This window comes from Fistularia commersonii, chromosome 33, assembly GCF_037954325.1.
Source record: "Fistularia commersonii isolate RoL2024-O1a breed Wild chromosome 33, RoL_Fcom_v1.0, whole genome shotgun sequence".
NCBI classification, from domain to species: Eukaryota; Metazoa; Chordata; class Actinopteri; order Syngnathiformes; family Fistulariidae; genus Fistularia; species Fistularia commersonii.
This window is the reverse complement of record NC_141316.1, coordinates 2,964,408-2,992,055: the sequence shown is the minus strand read 5'-3', so window position 1 is coordinate 2,992,055 and position 27,648 is coordinate 2,964,408. Positions and strand designations below refer to the sequence as shown.

The 27,648-nt window shown below is 40.7% G+C and overlaps 2 protein-coding genes and 1 long non-coding RNA gene across 3 annotated transcripts; 2 read left to right on the top strand and 1 right to left on the bottom strand.

The window, feature by feature from the left end:
* Positions 1 to 1,349: 1,349 nt before the first annotated feature.
* Positions 1,350 to 11,415, top strand: glp2r (glucagon-like peptide 2 receptor). The gene is made up of 15 exons (XM_086140240.1): positions 1,350 to 1,493; positions 1,621 to 1,787; positions 2,517 to 2,604; positions 4,605 to 4,701; positions 4,796 to 4,900; positions 5,045 to 5,166; positions 5,250 to 5,356; positions 6,331 to 6,487; positions 6,574 to 6,733; positions 8,781 to 8,841; positions 9,195 to 9,261; positions 9,546 to 9,634; positions 9,958 to 10,096; positions 10,183 to 10,224; positions 11,050 to 11,415. The coding sequence occupies exons 1-15, from the start codon at positions 1,350 to 1,352 to the stop codon at positions 11,413 to 11,415; spliced, it is 1,911 nt and encodes a 636-aa protein (XP_085996366.1).
* A 6,329-nt stretch (positions 11,416 to 17,744) lies between these two features.
* pts (6-pyruvoyltetrahydropterin synthase) lies at positions 17,745 to 21,848 on the top strand. The gene is made up of 6 exons (XM_086140895.1): positions 17,745 to 17,898; positions 19,992 to 20,071; positions 20,157 to 20,179; positions 20,653 to 20,709; positions 21,288 to 21,358; positions 21,462 to 21,848. Exons 1-6 carry the CDS (start codon positions 17,816 to 17,818, stop codon positions 21,583 to 21,585), a joined length of 438 nt encoding a protein of 145 aa, XP_085997021.1. The 5' UTR covers positions 17,745 to 17,815; the 3' UTR covers positions 21,586 to 21,848.
* Positions 17,806 to 26,213, bottom strand: LOC147214675 (uncharacterized). Its single transcript, XR_015104320.1, has 2 exons — positions 25,152 to 26,213; positions 17,806 to 23,573 (listed from the first exon to the last, which is right to left on the bottom strand). It is a non-coding gene; the product is annotated as an uncharacterized LOC147214675 (long non-coding RNA).
* Between the last annotated feature and the right edge of the window lie 1,435 nt (positions 26,214 to 27,648).

Below are 27,648 nucleotides of genomic sequence, written 5' to 3'. Positions count from 1 at the left end.
TAAAAGAGCAAATGTTAGGATGTCTCTTTATTTTGCCACTTGATTGACAGGCAACCAGTTAAACCTGCGGGTCACCATGAACCCGTGAAGCGTTAGAAAAGGATGAGCATTTTGATATCAGAAGATCAATACATTTCCATTATTTTTTCTCAATTTAATAGGTGTCTGAATATGTATCAAAATAGTCAGTAACCATCATACTGTTATGTCATCAATATGTCTTTTATGCTGGAATCTGGTCATTAAGGAGAAAATGGCCGTTTTCACGTTTGAATATATAGTTATTGATAGGTCCTTATTTCCAATGGGGCCCAGTTTCTTCCTGGCCTCTCCATTATTGATATCGTCTTGATTGGTTTTAAAGTCCTTCCACCCCAATGTTTGCCTTTGCACTCGCCAAACTCCGCATCACAGAACCCGGAGGGAGATTCGATTTCGCCACTTGCAAACGCAATCACACGCTTATGAATTTCCCGCCGCGATGGATCCTGACATGTTCATATCTGGAGAACATTCAGAAGATAAACCACCGCAGTGGGAAAATGCAATCGGATCGTCTGGGGTTCCCTTTTCGGTATATTCCTTTACACACACACGGATGGTATTCATTTTTTCAGGCATCATTTTCTTGGTTTGAATTTGTGTGTGTTAATCCAGCCTCATTCGCATCCGCGGTCGAACATCGAGCTAATTCTATTTAGCGGCAACACAACAAACATCCACGATTGTTCTTAGAAGTCCCGCTAATGGGCCTGTTGTTTGTTTAGGCAGCAGCAAGAGTTTGCTCGCTCTGCGCCGGAGGTCAAAACTCACCCCTCCACCCGTCTCATTCCATCTGCACGTATCTTTTACATCATTTAACCACTCAGATTATTAATAAGATTATTTAGCACCATCTCAGATTCTCCATCCCATTTCCTTAGAAAACCCTTAATTTAAGGCTTTTGGGTTTTTCTGTCCCTGAGAAACAGCGATGGAGAAACCTCCTTCTGAGCTGGGGATTTGTATGTGTGTGTGTGTGTGTGTGTGTCCCCTCTTGCTAGCCTGCCTGTGTTTGGCTTGAGTTGACTTGGTTTACACTGGCGCCCCATTAGTGTCAGAAACCCCGGGTGATGGCCAGTGACTGTGCGATGGCTAAATAAAAGGGAGGGGTCGGTACCTCCCTCTCTCTTTTTTCTCTTTCTCTTACTCCTTCTCTCTTTCTTGCTCCCTCTCTCTCTGGCACAGGTGGCATCGGAGTGTATTATGATCTCCAGACAAAAGTGTGTGTGCCTCACATCGGAACTTTGTTTTGAGGGGGAAGCGACGGGGCCAGACCCCCCCCCCCCGGGGGGCCTTATCCTGATTGAATGGTGGAGGACACTGGGCGGGGAAGAGGCGATACGAAGAGGATCCACAGGCTCTCGCTTGCAGTTGCGCAGATCCATCTCAGCTGGATGTGTCTTTACGGACAGCAGCAGCAGCAGGAGCAGCAGACGGGGAGGGGATGCGAGGTCGGGCGCCCGGAATGGGCGTGATTGATTGACAACTGGGTCCTTTAACCTATACGGAAACTATTAGATGTTTCCCGCAGAAGGCTTAGTCTGCGGGATCGTCTTCGATAGCCCATGTTGAGCGCAGATCAGGCGAAGGGGCCCCGATGAGGCCGGGGGCGAAGGAGCGGCAGCGGAGCTAGACGTCGGAGGATTTCGACGTGAGCTTGCGGCGCCATGCCGACACCGCCATCCGCGAGGCACAGGAGGGCCTGGGCCACGACGCTGCTCCTCCTCGGCCTGTCCGGCCGCCAGGTAAATCCGCGGCACGCGGACACTTTGACAAAAAAATTCTCAGCTCATGTTTAAAATCCCCATCAAATTTAAATATTGTATTTGGTATATTAGTGGGCTTTTTTGTAAATCTAATATCTATTTTGAAGAACGTTAACCCGCCTTTTCTCTAGATTGGACCGAACCTCAAAGGAGAATTCTAATTTCTCCCAATGATTTTGTGATCTAAATATTTCTTGCTCATCCTTTTAAATGTAATGCCTATAATTTTTAGATTTTATTGATCGCTCCCTGCTATTTGGTTTGCCAATTACCTTTGATGCGAGTCTTTGTGCTGGAGAGATGGAAAAATACTGAAATGTAGCAGCTTTACGGCCCTTTTTTTTGCAAAAACATCTTTGAGGCCGGATGGAAACCTCCAACGCACCACGACAGCCGTGATTTGAACCTGATCTCCTTGAGTCCGAAATGTATATAAGTTCATATACATATATATTCCAAAAGGTCAAACATCGCCATTTTTTATTTTATTTATAATCTATATATATATGTGTGTGTGTGTGTATATGTGTATATTTAATATATGTATTAAATATACATATATATTATATTATATATATGTGTATATATATATATATAAACAGTTGTGTGAAGCAGTTTTGTGAAGAGGCTATTTCTTTTTCGCTTCCTAACATGTTGAGCCTCTGTGGGGCTTCGTGACCTTTTGTGTCTGAAATCTGCGTGGCGCAGGCGCCAGGTGAAAAATCACCTGGCGGTCGAGCAGGTGGAGTGTTTTCTCTGGACGGCGAGTGTTCTGAAGGAGAACGGGGACGCGACTGTGAATCTGAGATGACGGACACGGCTGCCTCGGGTTTTACTTCACATCTCACTTAGAATGTGAGGGAAAGACATCGGTTAGAAATAATCGTGTGTGAAACATGAATGATAATAGCCTCCAGGAACATACAGTCCTTTGAGAACAGATGCGTTTGTGTGTGTGTGTGTGTGTGTGTGTGTGTGTGCTTATATTCGTGCTGAGAACTGGTGGACCAGGTTCACGTTCATGCCGCAACTTACGGATGATTAAACACTTGATTAAATACTCCCACCATGTGGGTAAATAGAAATATTACAAGGTTCCCAGCACACTGCTAACCACACCTTTTTCTTGTTGCTTTTCTGGAAAAAGTTTTAGTTATAGTGACCTGATAAGAAGAAATGGAAAAAGTAAATAAATGAAAAGTTTCACCACTATGTGTTTAAAAAAAACAGGGCAACCACCTTTTTATTTTTTTTTTTGGGAAGAAATAGAAAAATATACCAGACAAATATACAGTACCAGAAAAAGGATTTTATTTTATTCTATTTCTTACATTTTCAGGGGCTTACTGTGTCAAAGAATTTTAATATGTTAAAAATGTTACAGCTCGAAATTAACATCATCCCAACATACTGTCTAAGCCAAAGGAGTATGTGTTTTTTAAATTATTTTATTATTATTATCATTTTTCTCCTACTGAGTTGGTTTTCTCCACTTCCCTCTGTGAACATTTCAAAACTATTTATATCCTATTTAAACACTTACTTCAAGTACCTTGCAAATAGAACAGTTACATTCAAAAGATGTCTAAACTCATTTTGTCAAGTTTACTTGATAACTCCACGATCTGATTAAGATAACAAGCAGAAAAAAGAATAACTTCAAGAGACCTTTTCCTTTTCAATTGCAAGAGCCTCATAAAACGATTATACGTGTGTATTACACATATATGACATATAGGATCATTTTTGTGAGTTTTAAAACCTCATTCTATATGTTTGTTCGCTAATTACCCAACACATCTGTTCCCAAGTTTAATATGAGCATTGTGAGTCTTCACCGAGTCACGTGGTTTTGTTTTAGATTGGATTGGAAATGATCTCCCGTACTGTGAAGACACAACGTCCGGAAGATGAAACAGAATACTCTTGTTTTGCAAAGCACGTGTCAATGAGTGATATCCACAAAAAAACAAACTGAAAGGAGGAGGCCTCCTGAACAATAATCCATCCATCTGTATAGAAGAATGAGAGATTTAACATGACAGCATTTCACTAGTTGCTATAGATACCTCCCCTTCATCCTTCTTGTGAGCTCACTTTAACATCCCCACTCTGTAGTTTACATATGAAACACCACTCGATGTGGTGATATGTGTGTTGAGATTAAAAAAGCATGACCTGGAAATCCTGGATTTTTGCCGGACTAAAAAAACTCAGTCAGCTCAATCCAACATCTTTTTTAACATTTGAAAGATAATAGGGATTATTTATAATGACGTTTTCTAGTTTTAATATCGCTTTATCAACTATTTATAACCCCGGGGTTATACAAACAACTCAAAACACATATAGTTTCATCTGACACCAATTGCTCTATCACTTTTTGTCACATGTAATGATTTTAATGTTATTCTTTCTTTTAAAATACGCATTTTGCGCTATTTATATGCCGGCACTCTGTCCTTGAGTGTCAAGTAATGCAAGTTAAATAAAATGCATTACTGTCATTTTTAAATGTTGTAATTTTCTTCATGCATTCATGAAAGTATGACTTTGGCGCTTCATAGAATTTTAATATCACTCTGCTTTAATTTATTTATTACTTTCACCAAACAAAGGGCGCTAACTTCATGTCTCAAGCACCTGTTGATTTTGTCATGCCAAATAAAAAAATAAAAAACACACCCAGGGAGAAATGATACTGAAAATGTATGAAAATGTATGAAAATGTATTTATTGGTTTATCGGTTATTACATTTTTCAATTTTTCTTTTCTCCTCTGACTTGGCGTGGCAGGTAACCAGCTCACTGCTGGAGACTCTGATCACCAAACGCACCAAGTACTGGGAGGCCTGCAACAGATCCCTGGAATCCAGCGCACTCTCGCTCTCCGGTGAGTCTCGTTCCAAATCCTACACTAGTCCTCTTTATGTTTCTATTATCTGTGAGATTTGATTTACGACACCTAACCCTCTTGTTCCTCACAGGAGTCTACTGCAATGGTACATTTGACATGTTTGTGTGCTGGCCCCATTCCCCGCCGGGGAATTTGTCGGTCCCGTGTCCCTCCTACTTACCCTGGATCACAGATGGTAATAGAATAAAGTGGCTCCGAAATTTAAATCTTGTATTTTTATCATTGATTTAGCTGTTGTAACTGTGTTAAAGCACATGAGAAGGCCTTTACGGGGGAATTATGGTGTGGAAATCAACATTTACCTCTCACTGGCCTGCAGAGAGTCCTCGAATGGTCTTCAGGGAGTGCATGGAGAACGGTCAATGGCGGCCGAGGGAGAACTCCTCGGAGCCGTGGAGGGACGACTCCGAGTGTCAGGGGGAGGATTACTTCAAGGAGCAGGTGTGCGTATCAAACCGCGCCGCCGTCGCCGCAGCTCTCGGACAGAGAGCGAGTCAAGCGTCCGTTCTCCCCGTGTCTTCCAGGAGGATGAGATGATCCGTCACACCGCCCTCCGGCTTGTCTCTGTCGTCGGCTACTCGCTCTCCCTCTCCTCCCTCCTGCTCGCCACCATCCTCATGGCCATGTTGAGGTTGTCAGCCGACTGTCCCGTCCCCATTATCCTTCTGGTCTCTGTGGAAACTAAAACAATTCAAATAGATTTTTACCTTGGGGGCTTCCTTATGGATTTTATAACAGCATGTGTGTTTGTGTGTGTGTGTTTGTGTGTGTGCGTCTACATGTACACTATTGCCCAGTAACTTAATATAATCCTGTTAACCTTAATGTTTTTCATATACTTTACTTGTGAAAAAAATGGGCTATTGGACTGATATGAGTCGGATTTTCCAGCAAGAAAACATTTTCAAACTGAAGGGATCTGATCTGCACATGCACAGAGATAAACGTGCACACATGTCTATTAGAGTTTTCTGTTTTAAAGGGCTTTACTCTGGACTGCACTCATCCATTCACATACACACACACACACACAGACACACACACACACCACGTGCACACACACACAGTGGCACAGCTGCGATGTTGGCGCACCAACAGGGTCAACTCGTGGTTTAGTTTCTTGCTCAAGAAGAAATATGTCGGGTTAGTTATTATCGGGATTGACAAAAGGAGGCGTAATTTGTCAGCCAAGTTTCTAATTTCACACTCAGAAGTGTGTAAACGCACAGCAGTGTGTAACTGACGCATCACATTGCATCATGGGTAACGTCGACCGTAAAGTAGAATGGGTGATATCTGTGCCTGCATCGCTGCAGTAAATGTGTAATGGTTGTAGTAATGGAGGAAATACAGATTACATTTGAACTTTAGTAAATGAACATTTAAAGCATCCGAGACTTGTCATCTCAAACGATCACGAGACGAAGTCACACGAGGTCACAGATTCATGCAGGTCCTTTTATTAATCCACAATGGCACATTAATCTAATGTTTTTATCATTTAAAAGCCGTGTGTCTTCCTTTTCAGCACACAGGGGTTACTTTGTACTCTGCAACAACCTGATGATTCTGATGCCCTCGCTTACTGATTTCTATGCTTTCCAGGAAGCTCCACTGCACCAGGAACTACATTCACATGAATCTCTTCGTGTCGTTCATCCTGCGAGCGGTGGCCATCATTTCCAAGGAGATTGTTTTTTATGTCCTCTACTCCAACCTTCCCAAAGATGACCTGGGATGGAGGTCCCACTCCAGCTCCGCGGTAACGTTGCCGACTTACAGTATGCACTTTTGGTCGTCGCTGTTGGTTGTGACCAAAATGGAAATATGATGTCATCCCCTTGACAGACGGCACTGATGTGCAAAGTGTCAAATGTGGCTATGGAGTACTTTGTCGCCTGCAACTACTTCTGGCTCCTGGTCGAGGCTGTTTTCCTCCACACGCTGCTTTTCACTGCTGTGTTGACCAAGAGGCGTCTTCTGAAGAAATTCATGGTGCTCGGATGGGGTATGTTGCAGCGAGGCATCTGCGCTTGCACTGGATTTCATTTGTTTTTCCCCGTCATGTGGATTAACGTGGAATGTATGGCAGTAGACTCTCGGTAAGCGTGTGCATTTGAGGCAGTACGGCATCACCAATCAGGCCAATCAGCTTAACCGTAAAGAATGAGATGTGAGATCATAGGTCTGTCATAAGACCTCATGTCACATCTACATATACCAACCGCAGACCACAATTTCCCTTCATCACGTAACTTCTTATCTATTGAAAACTGTCAACTCTTGAGTCTGTCCCCATGACACTGAGATTTACACCCTTCAATTTCAGGTCGCTTTAGGTCACCAATGTACATATTGTATGGTTATTCAGACCTTTACCTTGTTTGAGATTGCCTTCTTCTTCTTCTTTTTCTTCTTCTTCTTCTTCTTCTTCTTCTTCTTCTTCTTCTTCTTCTTCTTCTTCTTCTTCTTCTTCTTCTTCTTCTTCTTCTTCTTCTTCTTCTTCTTCTCCTTCTCCTTTAGGCTTCTCCCTTCAGTGGTAGCCACAGCAAATCAACCTTCTCGAACTTTGTGGTCTACGATAGTCATCTCTTATACCATTCTCTCCCCTTCCATCTCTATCTCTCTGTTTTACCAACCTGTTAAATCATTCTCTCCTTCCTTACTGTCCAACCGAGCATACAAGTCATCGTTTGCCCTTTGTTTTGCCTTTGCTACCTCTATATTTACCTTACGCTGTATCTCATTGTATTCCTGTCTGTTCTCTTCAGTCCCCTCTGTGTCCCACTTCTTCTCTATCCCACTTCTTCTATATACAGTCATGGCCAAAAGTTTTGAGAATGACACTTTCACAAAGTCTGTTCCTTCAGGGTTTTTTGGCAGATGTTTCTATGGTTGTGTCATTCTCAAAACTTTTGGCCATGACTGTACTCCTGCACTTCCTCATTCCACCACCAATTCTCCTTATCTACTTCCTGCCAGACAACACATTAGGAACTCTTCTACCTGTCTCCCTGATCACATTAGCTGTAGTTGTCCAATCATCTGGAAGCTCTCCCTGACCACCCAGACCCTTTCTCAACTCCTCCCTGAAAACCATACAACACTCCTCCCTTTTCAGGTTCCATCACTATGTCTTCTGCTCTGCCTTTGTCCTCTTGATCTTCCTTGGCACCAGAGTCATCCTACAAAGCACCATCCTATGCTGTTTGGCTACACTCTCACCAACCGCTACTTTGCAGTCACTCATCCCTTTCAGATTACCTCGTCTATACAAGATATGGTCTACCTGTGTGCTCCTACCTCCACTCTTATAAGTAACCCTATGTTCCTGTATTAATTCCCTACAAAAAAAAACAAGCTGAATGGTGCTCTGGTTAACTCTTTTGTTTCACACCATAAAGGACCCCAGTTTTCACACTTTCTGTATGGAGTTTGCATCTTCTCCAGGATACTTCCCAAACTCTAAAAACATGCAGAAGATTTATTGGAATTTTTTTTTTCGAAAATTGCCCCGAATGGTTGTTTTTCTATTTGTGGCCCTGCGATTGACTAGTGACCAAGCGACAGCTGGGATAGGCTCCGGCATCCCCTGCAACCTTATGTGTAGGATAAGCAGAAGATAATGGATGGAAATGAAAAAGAAAAAGGTGGTGATGGGAAACTTTGCAGAGGAAAATAAGGTCAAAATTTTAACAAAGGATTGTAGGTCTTTGAAATGTGATCTGGGAGCCCAGAAGCCTGAACAATAAAATTGGGACAAAAGTTTCTGGTCCGAAGACCAATTCATTGTGGTAAGAATACCGACCTAAATAAAACCACTTGAATTTAATCTCGATAACAAGCAGTGCCTGTAGACAAAGACGAGAAGCTCCACTGCCGTCCAGCTTTTGTGACTCAGTCCTTGAAACAAACGCCTCTCCAGCGCTCACTAGATTTTCCTTTTAAATAACTTACATCCATAACTAGAAAAATGACCAAATCTATTATAATAGCAGAATATAGGATAAGTGATCTAATATTGATGCTGCTCTTCCATATTTTCTCACTTACAGGAACTCCTGTGCTCTTTGTGATGCCCTCGACTGTGATGAAGATTTTATATGAAAACTCATTGTGAGTAGTTAAGTACTTTCTAAACCATAATAAAGACAGTAGATTCTTTTTGTTTTTCAATAACTCCCAATTGGATGGTTTCCAATTCAATTTGGGCGGGGGGGGGGGGGGGGGGGGGGCTGTTATGAGTTGGCATGTTCTCCTGCTACAGTCCAAAAACATGAAGTAGGTTCAATAGAGATCCTGACTGGAGAGAGGGTGCATAGTTGTATGCCTATATATGATTGATAAGCGACCAGTCAGAGGCAAACCCCACCTCTTGACAATGACATTTGGGAAATAATCTGTCTCTTGTGGTAAGCATGGTGAATGAATGAATGAATGAATGATAACTCCCAATATTGCTTCTCAAGGTGCTGGTCAACCGTAAACAGATGGGTCTGGTGGATCATCAGGGGTCCGATCACGATGTCAATCCTTGTAAGTATCTGCTCCTTGGATATTCAATCCAAGCATTGCATTACTGAGAGGATTTCGCTGCAGTCTGCAGGACCTGCATGCCTCTGGTGCAAGAAACCGAGAAAATTGTACCCTGTCCATTTCATGCCGCGTTTAACGGTTCCAATCTTGTGAGGCCTTGTGATGTTATAGCTCTCGTGTATTGTCACAGTCACAAGTACGACCAACCGATGGAGGCCTGTTCAGTTGCACTTTTGATTGCGAATCCCCCCTTTTAAAGTTATTCCCCTCAATTTACGTTGCAGATCATTTTCTTCATATTCATCAAGATTCTAATGCTGCTGCTGTCCAAGCTAAAAGCCGACCAGGTGAAATTTACAGATTACAGATACAGGTAATTCCTCTCCAAATTTTTGTTTTACTACCATATAGAAGGAAATAACCCAGAGGGGCTACATGAGGTTCTTCTTAACCTTAATAGTCAATCACTTGTCTGTTCTGCACTAATTCTAATTTTCCCCCCGTTTACCTCTTCGCTCCACTGAATGTCACTGCAGGAGGGAGTCACACACATAGTTTTCAACAAAGCCCTGTCCTCCCGTAGCCTCTCCAGCTCACGCACTGGGACCAATTTTACAGTGTGTTTCCTGACCCTTTTTCCTCACTCAATGAGCTTTGTGTATGTGTTTGTGTGTTTGTGTGTGTTCAATTATCAAGCCTAGCTAGAGCAACACTGGTTCTGATTCCTCTGCTGGGAATCCACGAGGTGGTGTTCACCGTACTGATAGAGGAGAGCGTGGAGGGCACCGGTCGCTACGTCCGGAACTTTATCAACCTCACTCTCAGCTCCTTCCAGGTTGGATCAATAAAGACGATTTCCTGCCTGACTGTTGGGAATCAATGCGAATCCTGATTATTTTTCAATGTCATTCCCTCTTTCAGGGCTTCTTGGTCGCCGTGCTCTATTGTTTTGCCAACGCAGAGGTAGGTCTGTGCAAAAAGTTCAAACTTGTTAGGTAACTTACTGGCAAACACAACGATGGGAGTTCTCCTCCATAGAACAACAATCTTGGGTAGAGAACTACAAATATTTCAAATAGTTCATAAAAAAACATAATGATTTGCTTATCTTTGAGACTGGAAAATACTGAGTGAGATTTTTGCAGTTCTCAAACACCCCTGAGGTGTGAAGCTAACAGAAACCATTTGATTTCATTGACATTTAAGAGTTAAGCAGCAGCTGTGAGTTCTTGTGGAGCTGCAGGGGTGTCTGGACCCAATGCTTCAACGCTAAAGGAGGCATGGAGATGATGGCACTGATAGTACTCCCATAAGATGGCTTGAATCAAAAGTCTAGAGGTTCTCCAGAATGCACAAAAAAGAAAAAGGAAAAAAATCCCATTTAACCACTGGTTCTGGATCGCAAGAAAACAATGGACCAATGACAACAATAGCAGTCATGCGTGAAGTATTTCGTAATGGCCGTGGCTTACAAGTTCTGCCAGTCACCAAGCACTTACATCATATGGGTTCCTTGGTAACCATAAGAAGACCCTTCCTTGTAGCAGGTGCGATGATTGTTTTAGGAACTGCAGCCTGTGGTCCCTGGTTTCTATGCCTCTCTAATGCACAAAAGCAGCCTAATTCCTGAAAAAGTTCAAGGAACTGCAAAATGTTTCTACAGTACGAAAGGAACTAATGCAATATTCACAACAGCGTTATCACACTATTTTAAGAAAATTTGCGGAATTAAAGAAGTGCCATGACAACCATGACCTCGTCTAACAAGGTATGCTTCTTCCTCCACAGGTACAGGCTGAACTGAAGAAGCGCTGGCAGCTTTTCCTGCTTACCAACAACTTCCAGATCCGAAGCTGTTTCGGGGGTGGTCCACTCAAACACCTGTGGCAGCGCACCCGGGGCCGCCACCCGCGGGGCCAGCAGAATGAATCACTCGACGAGGGCGCCTCAACCGCAGTTCGCCCCCACTTCCTGCAGGTGGCTGTAAATATAGGAAGTGGGATACATGGCCAAAGAGAGGCCAAAGGTCAGGGGTTGAAGGGGTGCGAAGCGGCAGCTCTGGACTTTCTCACCAGGAAGAGCTTGTCCAGTAGTGACGGGGAGATGACACTCGGTGAAACCATGGAGGAAATTCTGGAGGAGAGCCAGTTCTGAGCCCTTTCAACATCTTGATATGACCACGAGGGAATCCTGGGCCTGTTTACAGGCAAAACTACTACAACAGCAGCAGACGGACATGATCCTGCTCTTGTGAAAGAAGTTAGCGTTTCCTTTTTTCATACCACAGCAGTAGAAACCACATCTTCCTGTCATATGTTTTTCTTGGCAGTTTTGGAGCCTGAAACGTAAAGTAGTATCAAGTGCTCAGACAGGTTGTGAATGGTACTTTCAGAGCTTCTTGGATGCGCGGTCAAATTTACTACCCGATCATAACAGCAGGATTATGGAATTGATGATAGGTTTGGATGAGGACGTTAATCAAGCCTCCCTGAAACTGTGATTTTCACAAAAGCCGATTAACAATTACGGCTCCATGAAATCTTGGACGGGTTATAAGAAATCCCAAAAAGGTTCTACATACCCCTGTAGTTTGGTCACTGAAGATCTTGGATCTCAGCTAATGGAACAGTTTCTGAGAATTCACCAACTCTGTGATCGCGGCAGTTGGAATAGTTTACATCAGTGGTCATTTCAGGGTTGGAGGGGTGTTTTTTTTTTTTGTGTGTGTGAAACCAGACCAACACCACCACCATTTAAAAAAAGGGCCTCGTGTGGACGTGCATCGAACACGTGTCTGTTGAACCCCGGGCCAAACTTCCTGGTTCTGCTGAGACTTAACATGTGAAAAGGTGACGGTGGCATCAAAAGGTCGGAACCTTTGGGCCAGTGTTGCCAAGTGAGGACGACGACTGAAATATTTTTGCCTGGCCACTCTGTTCAGCTTTCATAGTCCTGGAATGGTACTGTGTCCAGACACCTTCACACCTCCACAAGAGAACCAAGAAATCTAATCGCTGCTCAAAAAACATTTCTTGTACACTTGTTAAAGTTAGGGTTCATTTATGCTCAATGTTAAATATGGACGGAGCCTTCTGTCCGTCCTATACGTTTCTTTCCTGTGAAATGACTCCAAGGAGCTTGTGGACGCTCAGCCAAAGACAGACTTGTAACCCTAGATGAGGTGGTAGCAGTGTTACGCAGTATTCTCAAGCGCTCCAGAATTCTCCGTCCAAATGTTGACATGTATTTTTTGGCTGCATGGATCACTGCCATCTACCATGCTACATCTTTTTGTTTCTCTTTCTGATGTCCGAATGGAACGCGGCTCTGTATTGCTTAGCAACCACGGCAACATAAAGTAGTCAAGTTAGATCTTATTTGTACATCGCTAAATCATAACAGTTGTCTCCTTACACTTTCCATGGAGTGCAGGTATGGGCCATACTCTCTAAAATGATTGACAGAAACACAATATTCCGCCACAAGCAAGCGCTTGGCTACGGCGGTGAGGAAACGCCAGCTTAAACCTGACGGAAAACTCGCATCTGGGGACAATCTGGGCAACCTTCTGTGTCGACCAGTTGGAGTAGAAAGAGAGGAAGCAAGAGAGAAGGACTGAGAGATACAGTAGAAAGCCAGATACCAAAAGGTGGTACGAGGGTTGGGAGGGAAAGGCGCACGTGATCTCACACTAATGATGATTGTAGCCTTAACAGGTAGACGGTTCTAACTGATACGATACAGCAATCGCCTTTGTTTTCTCAAACGGAATAACAATGGTGAGCACCTGATCAAACTAAATGCCAAAGCCCAGGTATTTGAAGAGTATCGACAACTTTTGAAATGGACATACCTATTTAGGTATGTAGCACGTTTATCTGAAAAATATGTCTATCAGCTCAAAAATTAATTACAACAGATAATTGTTTACCGGGGATCTTGAATGAGAATGTTGAGAACACTGAGTGATGTTTTCTTTTAAGGATTTTAATGCGGTGTTATGAAATGTCACCCTCATACTTATGAAAGGAGTTGTGTTTGTATAATGGTATTTCTGTACAGTATTGAGCCGTAAAGCTCAGCGGCAAGAGGGGTCAACGTTAAACTTGACAAAACGAGGTGTAAAGAGAAAAGGAGAGACGTTTTTGGGGAAAAAAGGTTGATTCATTTTGCCCCCAGAGGTTAATCCAGTCCGACGCAGTTTCTGCTCACTAAAGCTTTGGTTTATTCGAGGCGTCCTGTGGGTCACAGGAGCCCCGTGGGTCTATAGTGGAGTGGAAATTAATTTCACCCCTTCATCACAGGACCAGGATTCAAAAGGGGAATGGACAGAAATAAAAGCCCATTTCATATTAAACTTACTGTTGCTTCATGCCGACAGACCGGATAGATGATGAGAATGATAGCAGTTTGGAAATGAGTCATGAGCTAATCTTATAGGGAGCTATACTTTACCTGAAAGTATTTTTAGCAGTCCACATGTTGTACTTTTAAAGTATAAAACTGCCTCTTCTTGTTACCAAAAGCAACTTTGCAACTGTTTTCTCCATAAACTTTTGAGGAAGAAATCCTACATTTGTGTGGTGAGTCAGCACCAACAATCGAACATGTTGCACTCGCTCTGCAGGATCGTGGGTAATGTAGTACCAATGTAATATCACAGGCGCATACACCATAAAAATGCCAGCAGTGAGAAAGAATGGGATTTTTTATCCCCGGAACAAGAATAAGGGGATCACTTTGGATATGTATACAGAAACCAGGAAGTATCATGGAGGATAAATGATGGTTGAAGAAGAGATGTACATCTGTGATGCCTGCTTTCTTTTTGGACTCCTGGTCTGTTAGGAATTAAAAGTAACTGTCTTCAAATCTTTCCTAAATTGAGACTATTTTAAACTACTTTTCAGAGTGTAACTTTTAATTTTTTTTTCCATGTGTCCATATCGGTTCTGGGGAGCCACAATATAAAAAATGCAAGGCCGGTGTTTTTCCAATGTTTGCTATATATTTACCTTGCGAAATGTACACAATGGCAGTCAGGCTAGTTATAAATATCCAAATGTCTTTACTTCTGCATTCTAGTGGTCTTACAAATACAATGTATTTATTGTCTGGATGCAAATTCTGCCAAATGCAAAAAGCTCTATGTGCAGAGTGTTATGTATGTATGTCTGTATGTATGTGTATGTGTATTACACAGTATTTTGTACAGTCGGAACATTTACGTGCAAGTGAAATCCCAACACAAAAATATGTATGTGCACAAAATAAAACCAATAGTCGTCTGCTTCGTTGTGCTTTTTCCGAGGCGCAGCTTTGATTTGTGTCGAAATTTGGTTTCACAGTGATCATATGGTTCTGTGTCAGGACAGGTCATCAGTGGCCTTGGCCTCAATGTCATGACTTCTAATTCTGACTTCTATCTAATTACCAGAGTTGGTGTGGATTATCAAAAATAGATAAATTAATTAATTAAATAAACAAACAAACATATAAATAAATAAGTATCTAAAAGACAATTTGAAAAATATATTTATATCTATATTTTAATATCAATTAATCAGTTATTTTTTTTCATATATATATATATATATATATATATATGGTTTAGAAAAAAAAAAAAAAAATCTTTTTCTGAACCACCAAGAAAACGATAGTTTTTAAGTACATTTAAAAAGATTACTCTGCAGTGTTGGTTGTGACAGACACACACACACACACACACAAACACACAAACACACATATACACACACACACACACACACAGTACTGACGCAGGCTCTGTAGAAAGCACATCAATCAAAGGTTATAGCATCATAAACAAGCAGCCTGGAGGCCGATCATTCTTTCCAGAGGGCGGAAAAAGACACCGGCGTGAACCTCATCTGTGAAGACACTGACTAATAAACCTGAATGGGAGCTTCACCCCACATGAAGAATGCTCATCTGGTTTATTCAATCTAATTACGGCAGAAATTAGATTTTCGCATCCGCGTGGAATCGTTATTTATCCATATATTCTGCTATAAATCTGCTTTTTACTGCTAGTTTACAAGGAGTCTCTGAGCTAAATGCTGCTGACCGAGACAGTTGTAGAAAAAGAAAAAAAGCGATCCGTACAAAATGAATCACATATGGAGATTATTTTTATTATTTGTAGTTCACTGGTTAGGGGATGAGATAAATATTTTGGCCATAAAATAACGGCTGTGTCGGGTTGTTTTTTGTTGTTTTTTTTGTGGTTCATATTTTGGCCAGTGGCCACGATTTTGATGGGAGAAAAAAAAGACCTTTCTGAAAATTACAAAACTCCCCTTAGCGTATGTGTTCTGGCAAAGATCTCTTCGATCCTTGTCCGCAGTCTCCAGAAAACTTCTGCGGATGACAGCTGTGGAGGTTGAAGAGGAACAGGCTTCATCACTGCGGGGGACGACTAAACTCACAAGGGCCGGCAATAACAAGATCTCGGTTCTAACAAAATCAGCAAATCCAGGATTGTGCCGTCTCTGGTGCGAGTGAGATGCCCTTTGCATGCATTTTACGTAAAAGGAATATTTAATGTTTCTTTCTTTTGCTGAACAATTTCTTTTTTTTTTTACGTTGCAGAAAGATTTAACATTATCCCCCTTTGCCATTAAACTATATATAAGTATTCAGGGTGTTCAATGAGACCTCTTGTGGCTGGAGCTAGGAATTAATAGTAACGTTGAAAATACGACAAATTGTTACAGCTAAGCGTGTCCACACACACAGACACACAAGGGAGAGAGAGGGACATAGATAGGTTGTTGACATGTTGCACTCCTGACTTTGTGAAATGTTAGCAGTTTGTTAAGCTTCATTTTTTACTTAATTCATTCATTATCTATTTAGCTCATCTTGCACCAAGAGTTGAAGGGGCGCCTACCCCAGCTGTCAATGGGCAAGAGGCAGGATTCACCCTGGACCAGCCACCGGTCAATCTAAGGGACAAATATAGAGAAATACAACCACTCGCTCTCATTCACACATCTAGGCAATTCAGGGTCTCAAGTGAAGTATTTGTTGGAATGCATAAAGCAATTTTATTTTAACAATGAGAATAATTATCATTATTTGCATTATGTTTTCTATTTATTTACAGCAATTGTCACAAATCTAAACATTTCCCAAGAACCCTATCCTGCTCTGTCTCAGCCTCCTGGTATTTGATGTAGGGGCCAACTATGATAATATCAATATTTCTATATTTTCGGTTGATATTTTGGAATCAATACTTTTTACATTGCATTACATCTACACAACTTACATTATTTTTGAGATATTGCTGCACAGGCTCAGTCAAGCAAAACTCTATCCTTACTTTGCTCAGAGTGAGCTCTATGAGAATGTCACACAACGAGGTTGTGCGATATTTAAGTGACACTAGCAGCCTCTTTGAGCGCAGAAGCTGAAGGTTGCCATGGAGACTGACAGCATGCCTCAATGTCCCCTACAACACCTGCTGTCCATCAGAAGATGCTGTTGGAGAGTTTCATGAAGGCAAAGAATACCCAGGTAAAGGGGACAATGTGTTATAAGGGACTCAAAATTGAATGACGCGTAGTTTTATTAAACTTTTAAAAATGCGTAACTAAGCGAGGTGAATGTTGGAGGAAGCCAAGTTCTCTAATCTGTCAAACGTTCATATGCTTGCAGTCCATCAGAAAATTTCGACGGACATTTTATTTTTCTGGAATGTTATCAATGAAAGCTAATGTTCTGTTTGTATCAGGTTATAAATTATACATTTTCAGTTGCACTTTAACTTTTTTGGACATTGCAATAGCCTCACTACCTCGTAGTAGCTTGCTGTTGTCTTTGATACTATTTATACATTTTATAAAAGTACAAAAATTATTAATTTTGATCTTAGGGAAATGCTATTTCAATCCTCTGTATGTGTAAAACATATGGCAGTATTCACAATGAAGTTGACTGACTTCAAGATGAACAACATAGACTGTTAAGTAAATTACAGTTTAGATTGCAGTTTAATTATTTGTATAACTATAATAAATAAACAAATGTGATTGTTAACATTATTGATTATAATGTCTCGCAGTGTAAAAGCTTTTTTAGAAAGGTGAAAAACACAGCACAATACTTGTTTAAATTATACTTATAAATCATACTTATATAAAGAGTTTAATAAAATATATTTGTTAATAAAGTATTTTTATTCAATTCACTTTGATGTGATTTTAATGCCATTTTATGAGCTCTTTTTCAGAGTAATTGTATTCATGAGTTTTATTCACATTTCATATTGACCTTTAAATGATGTTATGAAAAAACACTACAAAAAAAAAAAAAAAAAAAGGAAATCTGTATCGATATCGACGAGGAAGTCGCTTAAAATCAGGGAAAATGTTGGTATCGTCCATCCAATCCGCCGCCGAGAATACCGGTACTTGTCACGTGATCCCATCTCCCACCCTGCTTTCAGCCAATGAAGGACAGTCTTGCGGAGCCGTGCTTCCGGTCACCAGCATATTTGATCCGTTCCTTCCGGGTTCCGGAGAACATCGCCATGGCCGGATCCGCAGCCGCTGCGGAGCGCATCGGATACCTCACCCGCGTCCAGTGCTTCAGCGCCTGCCATCGCCTCCACAGGTACCGTATTCTGTCGCGCCAGCGGGATTAGACTTGTGGGATCAGCGAGGATTTTGCGACGGGTTTTCTTTTCGTTGAAAGGATGGTAAGCGATGGGATGTCGACGACGTTTTGGTCACGAAGGGACTAGTTTCTTGATATTTAGGTGAGCGAATGGGGTTTTTGCTGCGTTCAGAACCGTCGGAAATTACAAAATAAACGTAATAAGAATTTCGGGACACATATTTACAGAGAACATTTGCAGGGTAAATTTACCTCAAATTGGAGATCATGTACTTTACTTATAGTTTGCAATATAGTGACTATTTACCATTATTTGTATATTATTAAAACTCTACTGATGTTAATTTATACTGCTCCCTTCATAACAGTGGCAAAGTCCAGTTCCCAAATACACTGCCCGCATTCAACAAGCTACAAGCTGAAGCACAAACATCTTAATACTTTTTAACAAAGTTAGCCAACAAAAGAGATTCAAGTTTCTGTTAGTGAATAATCTCATTATCATACTCTTTTCAGACTGTATAATTGTAATTAACTGCTTCTGACTGTGTGCTATGTCCTAAATACACTAATTTCACAACACTGTGAATTTTAAAATGACTATTTGCCAAGACTCACACACATGGGAATGTTTATTTACAAATAATACTGTGGATAAGCAGAATATATTGACAAGGAATCTTATAAAATGGTAATTTCTGTCATAACATGATGACAGCCTGAGCAGTCCGCCATTACAAAAAAACCCAGAACATACTACGAGCAAGTAGTCTGATATTATCTAAGAACATCTAATAAGGTCTGATTGCCTTAAAATAAACTAGTCAAACACGTGCACTGACCATAAAGTACATTTGCCACAGTTCATACTGGTCATGTTACCTACAAAGTGACAGCATCCCACCATTAGATTGCAATGCATCAACATCAATGCTATTTTCAACAAGTAGAATTGAGAAATATAAATGATCCCTAACTGTCCAGGAAGAGAAAAGTTGAGGCAGATGGAAGGCTGTTTCAAGAAAGAATGGAAGGCGAATACATGTTTGTGTTTCGAGGAGAAGAAAACGGTATGTCTTTTGTGTGGTGAGGCAGTGTCGGTTGTCAAAGAGTACAATCTACATCAGCATTTTGACACCAAACACAGAGCAAAGTAGGCCAAAGTCAGCCTCCCAGAAAAACAACAAATTGTCCAAGAATTAAAAAAAATAATATTATATGCATTTGTATATGTAACATTTTGGAATTGAACGGGTATTAAAATAAAGTTATTTCACATGAAGGAGTAGTTACATTTATTTATAAATATTAATTTTTTATTCAGTTTTTCCCTGATGGCAATGCTGGCAATCCAATGATCTGTCATTTCACATTAAACAGATGGAAATCATCCATCGCCTATCCGGGGTTGGGTCCTCTGCAGTATCAGTATCCAATCCACTTTATTGCTCGGCTTCTGACACGTATTGGTCTAAAGAGACTTCAACATTTTTACCACTGGTTTGAGCTTTCCTAATGTTTCATACATTCTATATTTTGATTCCATCACATTTCTTAAACTTGAATTTATGTCCATTAGAATTCACATCAAAATTCCCGAAATGGAACTCTGCAGTACCTCATATGCGACCTTCAAAACTGTACGATAGGTCTCCACAAATTCAAATACCTGCTTTATGTTTGCTAAGTATCATTTTATTTTAGTCAATGCTATATCAGAGATATAGTGATATGAGTCAGATTAATTGTAGGAATCTCCTGATCAGGAGTATCAAAAGCCTTTTATATCAAATAATACTGTTTAAATGCCATTTCCCATCTTCCTTTTTTAATAAAAACAGAAGTATTTGTCTTGTGAGCTGTTCTCATTGATATTATTAAAAGTAGCTCATGAAATGTAGCTTTTCATGAACAGGAGAATAATCTGACAACCCCAATTTGAGGACACAATGTACCAGATGCTCCTGAAAGCAGTGAATGTCAATAACCCCTTGTCACAGTTCTGTTTGCACCACAAGTGAATGAGTAAACATGAAGAGAAAACCAGAAGGTTTATATCGAACTCAAACATCTAACTGTCTCCTCTCTAGCATCCACCTGAGTGACAAAGAAAATCTGGAAGTCTACGGAAAATGCAACAACCCTTACGGCCATGGACACAACTATAAGGGTAGGTAACACTCACCCATTTCTTTCTCTTACGATGTGAAGAGTGTTGGGTTTTTTCATCAGCTTCTTGCATTTTCTGTCCTCAGTGGAGGTGACGGTGCGGGGGAAGGTGAGCTGCTCCCAAATTCTTCTGTCATCAGGTGGTTTAGTCCTGGTGATATTTGATATTTTAATCCATCATTTTTTACTTTGATTTTACGAGTATGAAGATGTAAGACAGTTTTTTGCACTGCCTGGTTTTGGGCCCAGATTTGATCAGTTATCAGAGTTTGCTGAATGAGCCTCACTAAGACAAATGATGACTTCAACAGTTTAAAGCATTATAAATATATGTACATCTGTGTCTTTCTCTCTCATTCATTCATTCATTCATTCATTCATTCCCACACACACACACACACATATATTTCCCAGTCGAATGATTACACAAAATGTGTTTACTTGAGGACCTAAAAACAGAGCATTTTTGCTGTTTTTAAATGAGACTTGAAAAATACAAACTCCTCTTGTCCACTCCCATGTCACATGATCACACATACAGGATGTGTCTTAATCTCATGTAAGCTTGCGCTTTGTCCACAGATCGACCCCTTCACCGGGATGGTGATGAACCTCACAGACTTGAAGAAGTGCATTGAGGTAAGACATTGAGATTTTAATGGTAGTGCAAATGGCGTCTCATGAAAATCACAGAATATTTGAAAGGACCCGGTCGAATTTAATATTTTTAAGAAAATTAGCGAAACAACTGAAGAAAAATGAGATCCAGTCCTGATTTGTCTGCTCACGGCAGAATAGTCTGACAGTATCTTCATCATTTTTGTCACTTGCGGCGTATTAAACCACAAGTGTTTGCTCGTAACCCAACTGTGTGCGACTGCTGTGTTCACGTGGAAAACCAGCCACACTCCAGCTCAGTTCAGCATGATTTTATGTGCAAAAACATCCATAATAAGCCCATGAAGAGTTTTTATTTTAGGAATTTCTACGAGATGACGGCCCTACTAAGGACAAAAAAAGTCAATAGACACAAATTTGACAACTTCACCTGAAAACCTACTCATATTGATGTTGCAAGTGATTATAACTGCTTAATAAGCCTTTCCCAATTTTTAAAGATAAATATAAGGTGCTTGCAGAGCTGCAGTAGTTAATAAAGTTATAGTATTGTGTCTTTTTAAATACACTGGTGGCTGACAATGGCTTCCCTCTCTCAGGACGTCATCATGGCTCCTCTCGACCATAAGAACCTTGATAAGGACGTTCCCTACTTCGCCAATGTTGTGAGGTTTGTATTCATCTCGCTACACACACACACACACACACACACACACACACACACACACACGCACGTCTACTATCTCGCTAATAACTTGCGTTCTCACTGTTAGCACCACTGAGAACCTGTCTGTTTACATCTGGGACAACATGGTGAGGGTTCTACCGCCGGGCCTGCTCTACGAGATCAAGATTCATGAGACAGACAAGAACATCATTGTATATCGAGGGGAGTAGAATGTGCAAACGTCCCGGTTCACACATTCCTTTCATTCATTGTCCCCTTTTCCCTGATATGAAGTCAGAATCTGCTTTTTTACCTGTGTGATCCCAGTGTTTGAGATATAGAGACGATGCTATGGGTTGATATGGTTTATATTTAAACCCTTGAAATGTTTTATACAAAAGCTTTGTGTATTGCGGTTCTTGGTAAGGCCATTTAGCTTTTACTTTTTTCGTCTGCGACAGGACACATCCAGTGAAGTATCTTATTTATATGAAGAATAAATTAAAAGATGAAAAGAAAAAAATTGTTGTCTCAGAAGCATTTGCATCTTCAGGTGTAGAGCTTAACAGGATGCTATGGACTTCATGAAGACCCCCAAATCATTTTTATATGTCAATCAAATACCATCCAATAATAAATAATAACTAGTATTGATAAAAACACTAATATCATTCCTTTTTTTAAGCTATCTTATGTAAATAAATGAGACTGGAGATGGATGACTAAATTAAATTAAACAATAAAAGGGGAAGTATAGAAGATGGAAAACCTGTGGGTGTTCTAGGAAAAAAATGATTACTTAACTCTAGTAAGTCAAGATCATAATATTGATAATAAAATCACATATATGTGTAAATGTGGGGAAAATTAAAAGGCAAATACACACTCAAAAAAATAATGTTTCCATTAAACAAAATTAAATCAAAAATGGTAAAGTATAATTAGAATAGATAAATGATCACATTTTTCATTAACATCATAACTTCATCAGTGAGCTAGTTCGCTCGATATAGCAATTTACAAAGAATGGTGAGTATATGTTATTTTCCGTTGTATGAGTAGGTGGATGCACTTAAGTTACAAAAAGGATAAAAAGTGATGATATTTCTTACAGTAAATTTTCGTAAATGTTTGATAAAAAATTCGACCATGCACGTGTGTTAACACATTGAAGTGACTGAATTTATCTATACACTAGAAATACACAGGTGAATCTATAGGATAATTTCAGATTGTGGAAGAATATTTTTAAAATGCATAAAAACCTCTTGATAAGCGTTACCCTTATTCTGAAATCGATCGAAGAAAAACAAAAGAGGAATAATGTGGCCTCTAGAGGGCGACAAATCTCAGCGGTGAACCCTCAGATATTAAAGCCTGCCGGCAGCAGCGAAGGCGACCTCCTTTTAAAGAGTTGCTAATAAGGTCAGATGAGAAAGAGATCTGCTCCTTCGGCCCTTTTCCATCACTCCCTGCCTTTCCCAGCTGTTCTCTCCCCAGAGCCGTATCGGTGTGATTTATGCAGGCGATCGTAGGAGTGCGAGTTTGTGCTGGAGCCCGAAGCGGCAGGTACTTTGTCTCCCAGACATACGATAACAAATGCTCTTTGATTCATTACCCCTCAGCAAATGCCCGCGTAACTCCGTCTCTGAGCGGACGGGAAAAAGCTACTTACAAATCACAATGCAAATGAAACTTAGAACCTAGTGTAAAAAGGCATTTCCTGGAGACGTCGTGACACGACGCTTTATTGTATCTCGGCCGAGCGCTCGCACTTGCCACATCTTGTGACCCGGTGTTATCACTTGGCTTGATGAATAACAGGGGGTTTGTTGGAACCAAACAAATCAACAGATTCAAAGCAAATAAAGAAAAAAGAAAAGCCTGTGGAAATATGGAAAGAGTAAATACATTCAAAACAAACTTCCTAGATGAAGGACATCTGAAGCATAAGGGCAAATAACTCATCATCAGAAGGCAGGGTTACGACCTGTATAGACTTTGCAAGTGCATCAAGTCAGATTTTATTGGATGGATCCAAGCTCTGTGCAGGCAGTTTTGCCTGGTTGAGGTAAAAAAATCTCTATATCCACCGGGATATTGAGATATGAAGATGCTTCCATGGAAGAGGAGTTCATTAACTGAATGCTCCGGCTCCCGTTCTGCTTTTAGAGACTTCCAGGGTCACAATCAGCTCTGGAAGGGTAGAGATCTGACTCTGCAAGGGAAGAAAAAAAGCTTGAATGACGTTCTTAATAGCGTTGTTAACCCAGGAGCCATAAATCAGGTAATTTGTATGAAACTTAAGGTCAAGATGTCAGTGAACATTTTTTTTTCCAAAGTCACAATGACAACAATGGGATACAAACCAACATATACTGTTGCCCCCTTGTGGCTATACCTGGAATTACAGACTACCATTTGTGCTGTGCTGTGGAGATGATCTGTAAGAGAAATAAGGGGGAAAATTTATATATATAATTACATAATTTTTTTAAATCCAAAATTGGAACCACTCTTCAACTGTATAATCTAATGACAAATATTCCGTTTTACAGAATCATTTGGATTAATTTGCTGCCTTTTTTAAGAACCATGTGGGTTTTAGGCTGATGTCCAAAAGGAATATTCAAAAAAAAATCCCCCTTTTTCCTAAATATGCCGCTTATGACTCAAATTTTATTATTCACCTCCTTTAATTTCATGCTTCTGGCATAAAATTTAAATTTTACCCCTTCGTGTAGGTGGATTTTTTTTTTTCTCGCTAGAGACTGAGCTGAATTCGCCCAACCATTTATGGAAACCTGCGGCTTTAAACCCTAATAAAACATAATTATATAATAGCGGTCAGTAGCCTCTTATCTCGCTCTTGGCAGGGGATGTGCAAAATGTGGATGTTTTAACCAGACCGTTTCTCCGCCTCACAGCCGAGGAGGGTGTGCGAACGCAGCTCGCGGCGGCTGCGGGACTGGACGCACACGCATGGCTGACAACAAGGAGGCCCGCTATTTCTCCAGAGTTGTAATCTTTATGTCAGACTTCATCTGACGAGTCAAACCTTTAATTAATCAAATTCCATGTACGTGTGTCACGCACTGGCAGATGAACTGCCGCGGACAAGTCACGGCACGATCCGGGGAGCGAACTCCCATTTTAACATCCAAGCAGGCCTCCTTTTCCCCCCCTCCTGCATCTTCTTCCCGCTCCGGTCCGAGTCCAACCGATCCCCGATCCTTTCGATGGTTAAGTTTGTAGATGTACGACAAATGTGTAATTACGCGATGAGAGAAGTAGCGCGGATTACTGCAATTATCCCAGTGCCTCATGGAAAAGTGTTTTTTTTTCTGAAGCGACCCGTGATCCTGAATTGACTTTGTGTTTTATGTCTCCAACGGGAGCCGCTCGGCATGTTAGCACCCGCGGAAGGAGGGGTGTGTGGGTCACGTTGCGTCCTCTAATTGTCCTGGCAGATTTATCCACACGCCTCGCAAATCAAAACATCGGAGAGTGGAACGGCTTATGCCGGGTTGTTCAAATGCATTATCGTCTGACAGACACGGGGATTAGCGGTGCCGTGCCAAAATAAAACCCTTCCGAGGATACGCGGTTTTGAAAAAAAAAAACATCGACGTCGACGATTCGATTAATATTTTATCCCCCTTTATTGCCGTGCGTCAATGACACCATATGGAAACGGCAGCATTGTAAATTTTCCACGCCATTTTCTGTCATCGGAACTGAGGCGTTGTGGTTGTCAGATGTGCATCTCTGAATGGAAGGATTCCAAAACAATTACCTGGATTTAGACCAGATGATCGATGGTCTTTCCATCTCCGCCTTTGCATTTTGCGATAAAAGTTCCCCCTCACAACCCCTGCCCCTTCATGCTAATTAGCTTAGCACAACTGCAGGACTGTCCGCTATCTGTGGCCGCCATCAAAAGTCGACAGGTATACATTCCAGCAAAACGTTTGAGCACTCCGGTGCGCATGCATGTCGTAACTTGTTCTGTTCACCGCGTTCTAAGACAAACCACTGCAAGTCATTTTTCGGATCTTGTAAAAGAAGGGACTTGTGTATTTGAAAGAATCACAATGCCGCGATGGCAATATTTATGAAGCTCAAAAACCGATTGCCTTTGTTAGATTTTGGTTCCCTGTCCCAAATTCACATAATGATAATAATTATAAATGACTTATCTGTGCTAAGCTAATTTCATCTGGCCCTGTCGTGTGGTGGGAAGAAAACAACACAGTAGAACCTCAGCTATTTTGACTCCATTCGCAAACCGAAATGTTCACGAACTGAATTAATGTTTCACATTCTAATCGATGTAAATCGTCATTGATCCGTTCTTCAGCACCAAAAATTCATGCACACATAATTGCACTCTTTTGAAACTTTTTACGTGTTTACCTATGGCAAAAATATGGAGAGGAATTAAAAATAACGTTAATTATTGCTTTCTCCTCTTGGCAGCACTTGTACTCGGCGTTTCCTTTGCTAAATCATTAAAAATAAAGCCTTCTCACATATGAGACCCTGTCCAGCAAGCTATCTTTCATTAATCCAAGCTAAGAATTACTTTGCTTTGTTAACATAGTCACCCTTTTAGTCACATCTGTCATCTTTAGCATATCTTTTTCTTCAGAATTGACTTGGCCATGTCAAAATGCTTGGTGAACTCTGTAATACAAACAGCGCTCTCGTGTTCCCTCTTCAGATGGACTGAAACGCTTAACTTCTTCTTGTCACCAGCACGTTTGACCTTTTTAGGAGCCAACTTGCTGAAACACACACAAATAAGTTTTATAACAGAAGAATACAATGATTAACGATGTAAACAACGCAGAGTACCGTGCACGACAGCCAAACTGTTTGTTTGTGCGTTCGTGCACCAAGGCTTGTTCGCATCTCAATTCCAGATTAGATCGAAAAGTCTGTCTGTGGCCGGTTTGTTCATGATTAGGGACGTTCGCAAGCCGAGATTCTTTCTATTCCTACCAGCAGATTTACAGCAAAAAGGGTTGACTTATCCAAAATAAGTTGGTTTAACCCTAATCTTAACCCAAACCCAAACTCTTTTTTGGCCATTCAGAGGCGTTTAGACAACCCACTACTATAACACATGTAAAGCTTAAACACACTATATCTGCCATGTAACTACCAAGATATAAGACAGTAATTCACTCGCCTGATCGGTTGTAATAAGATTCAGTTAAGGTTGGTTTGCAATCCGAACGAAATTTCCCAATATCCCCCTCACACTTGATATCGGTTTCTCAATAACATATTTCAACTCAAATGAAATGTTTCGATATTGTAACAAAAAGGATTGAAATCCGAGCTGCAGAGGAATAACGCCGCCGGCTGAAACACCCCGTATTGTAAAATTTTGCTCTTTTTCACTGGGGTCAAATTCTTGAGCTCCGCACACACGCTGACATCCGCTCGACTTGGCGCTCTGTCAGGGTGATTAAAACCCAAACGGCCTGTTCTTTTCCGATGCCAGAGATGAAACAAGATAAATTACCCTCAGCTGTCATTTCCCCCCCCTCCGATGCTGTAAGGTAAACATATTTTTTTGCATGATTTCCCGCTGCCTGCAGGCAGACAGGCAGGTAGTGCGTTGAAGCGAGCAGAGAGGTTCTGAGCTGCAGCCTCACTGATTCCACATGAATGATTGGACGTCTTGGGGTTTGTAACGGGAGTTTCCTCTTGTTACATAAGTTGCACTGATGCTTTGGTTCTGGTGACGCTAAAAAACGGAGAAATGTATTTTCGGTTGGAAAAAAGATATGAAATACCAAATAACAATTTAACAATGTAAAACATGGATTCAATGGAAATCAACTTTAGAAAAATCAATGTATTTGTATACGTGTGTGTGTGTGTGTGTGTGTGTGTGTGTGTGTGTGTTTGTATCTTTATCAAAAAATCATACTGTGTATATCTAACCATGTATAACAGCATATATTACCATACATAGACACATAAACACACATGCATAGACATATCCACATACATGTACATCTATCTACCCATGTGCATATAAACATACATAAGCTTATACATACACATATACATACTCATACTGTATGCATATGTATTTTTCAACTATGTAATGAAATTGTATTATAAATACTATAACCATCAGCTTTTCTGAAATGAATACCTAAATTGAAATATTGAACATCTGTTGAATCCCGATCAAATTTTTCAAATAAAAAAAAGTTTTTCAAATATTTACAGAAGCCAATGTTTTCTTTAAGAAATAGACATATCCATCCATC

Bases quoted from the DNA above. Each gene is read 5' to 3' on its own strand.
- pts (XM_086140895.1), top strand. From the start codon at position 17,816: ATGGCCGGATCCGCAGCCGCTGCGGAGCGCATCGGATACCTCACCCGC. The intron at 17,899-19,991 runs GTACCGTATTCT...TCTCCTCTCTAG, and splicing joins GCCTGCCATCGCCTCCACAG to CATCCACCTGAGTGACAAAG. The intron at 20,072-20,156 runs GTAGGTAACACT...TTCTGTCCTCAG, and splicing joins CCATGGACACAACTATAAGG to TGGAGGTGACGGTGCGGGGG.
- glp2r (XM_086140240.1), top strand. From the start codon at position 1,350: ATGGTGGAGGACACTGGGCGGGGAAGAGGCGATACGAAGAGGATCCAC. The intron at 4,702-4,795 runs GTGAGTCTCGTT...TGTTCCTCACAG, and splicing joins CAGCGCACTCTCGCTCTCCG to GAGTCTACTGCAATGGTACA. The intron at 4,901-5,044 runs GTAATAGAATAA...ACTGGCCTGCAG, and splicing joins CTTACCCTGGATCACAGATG to AGAGTCCTCGAATGGTCTTC.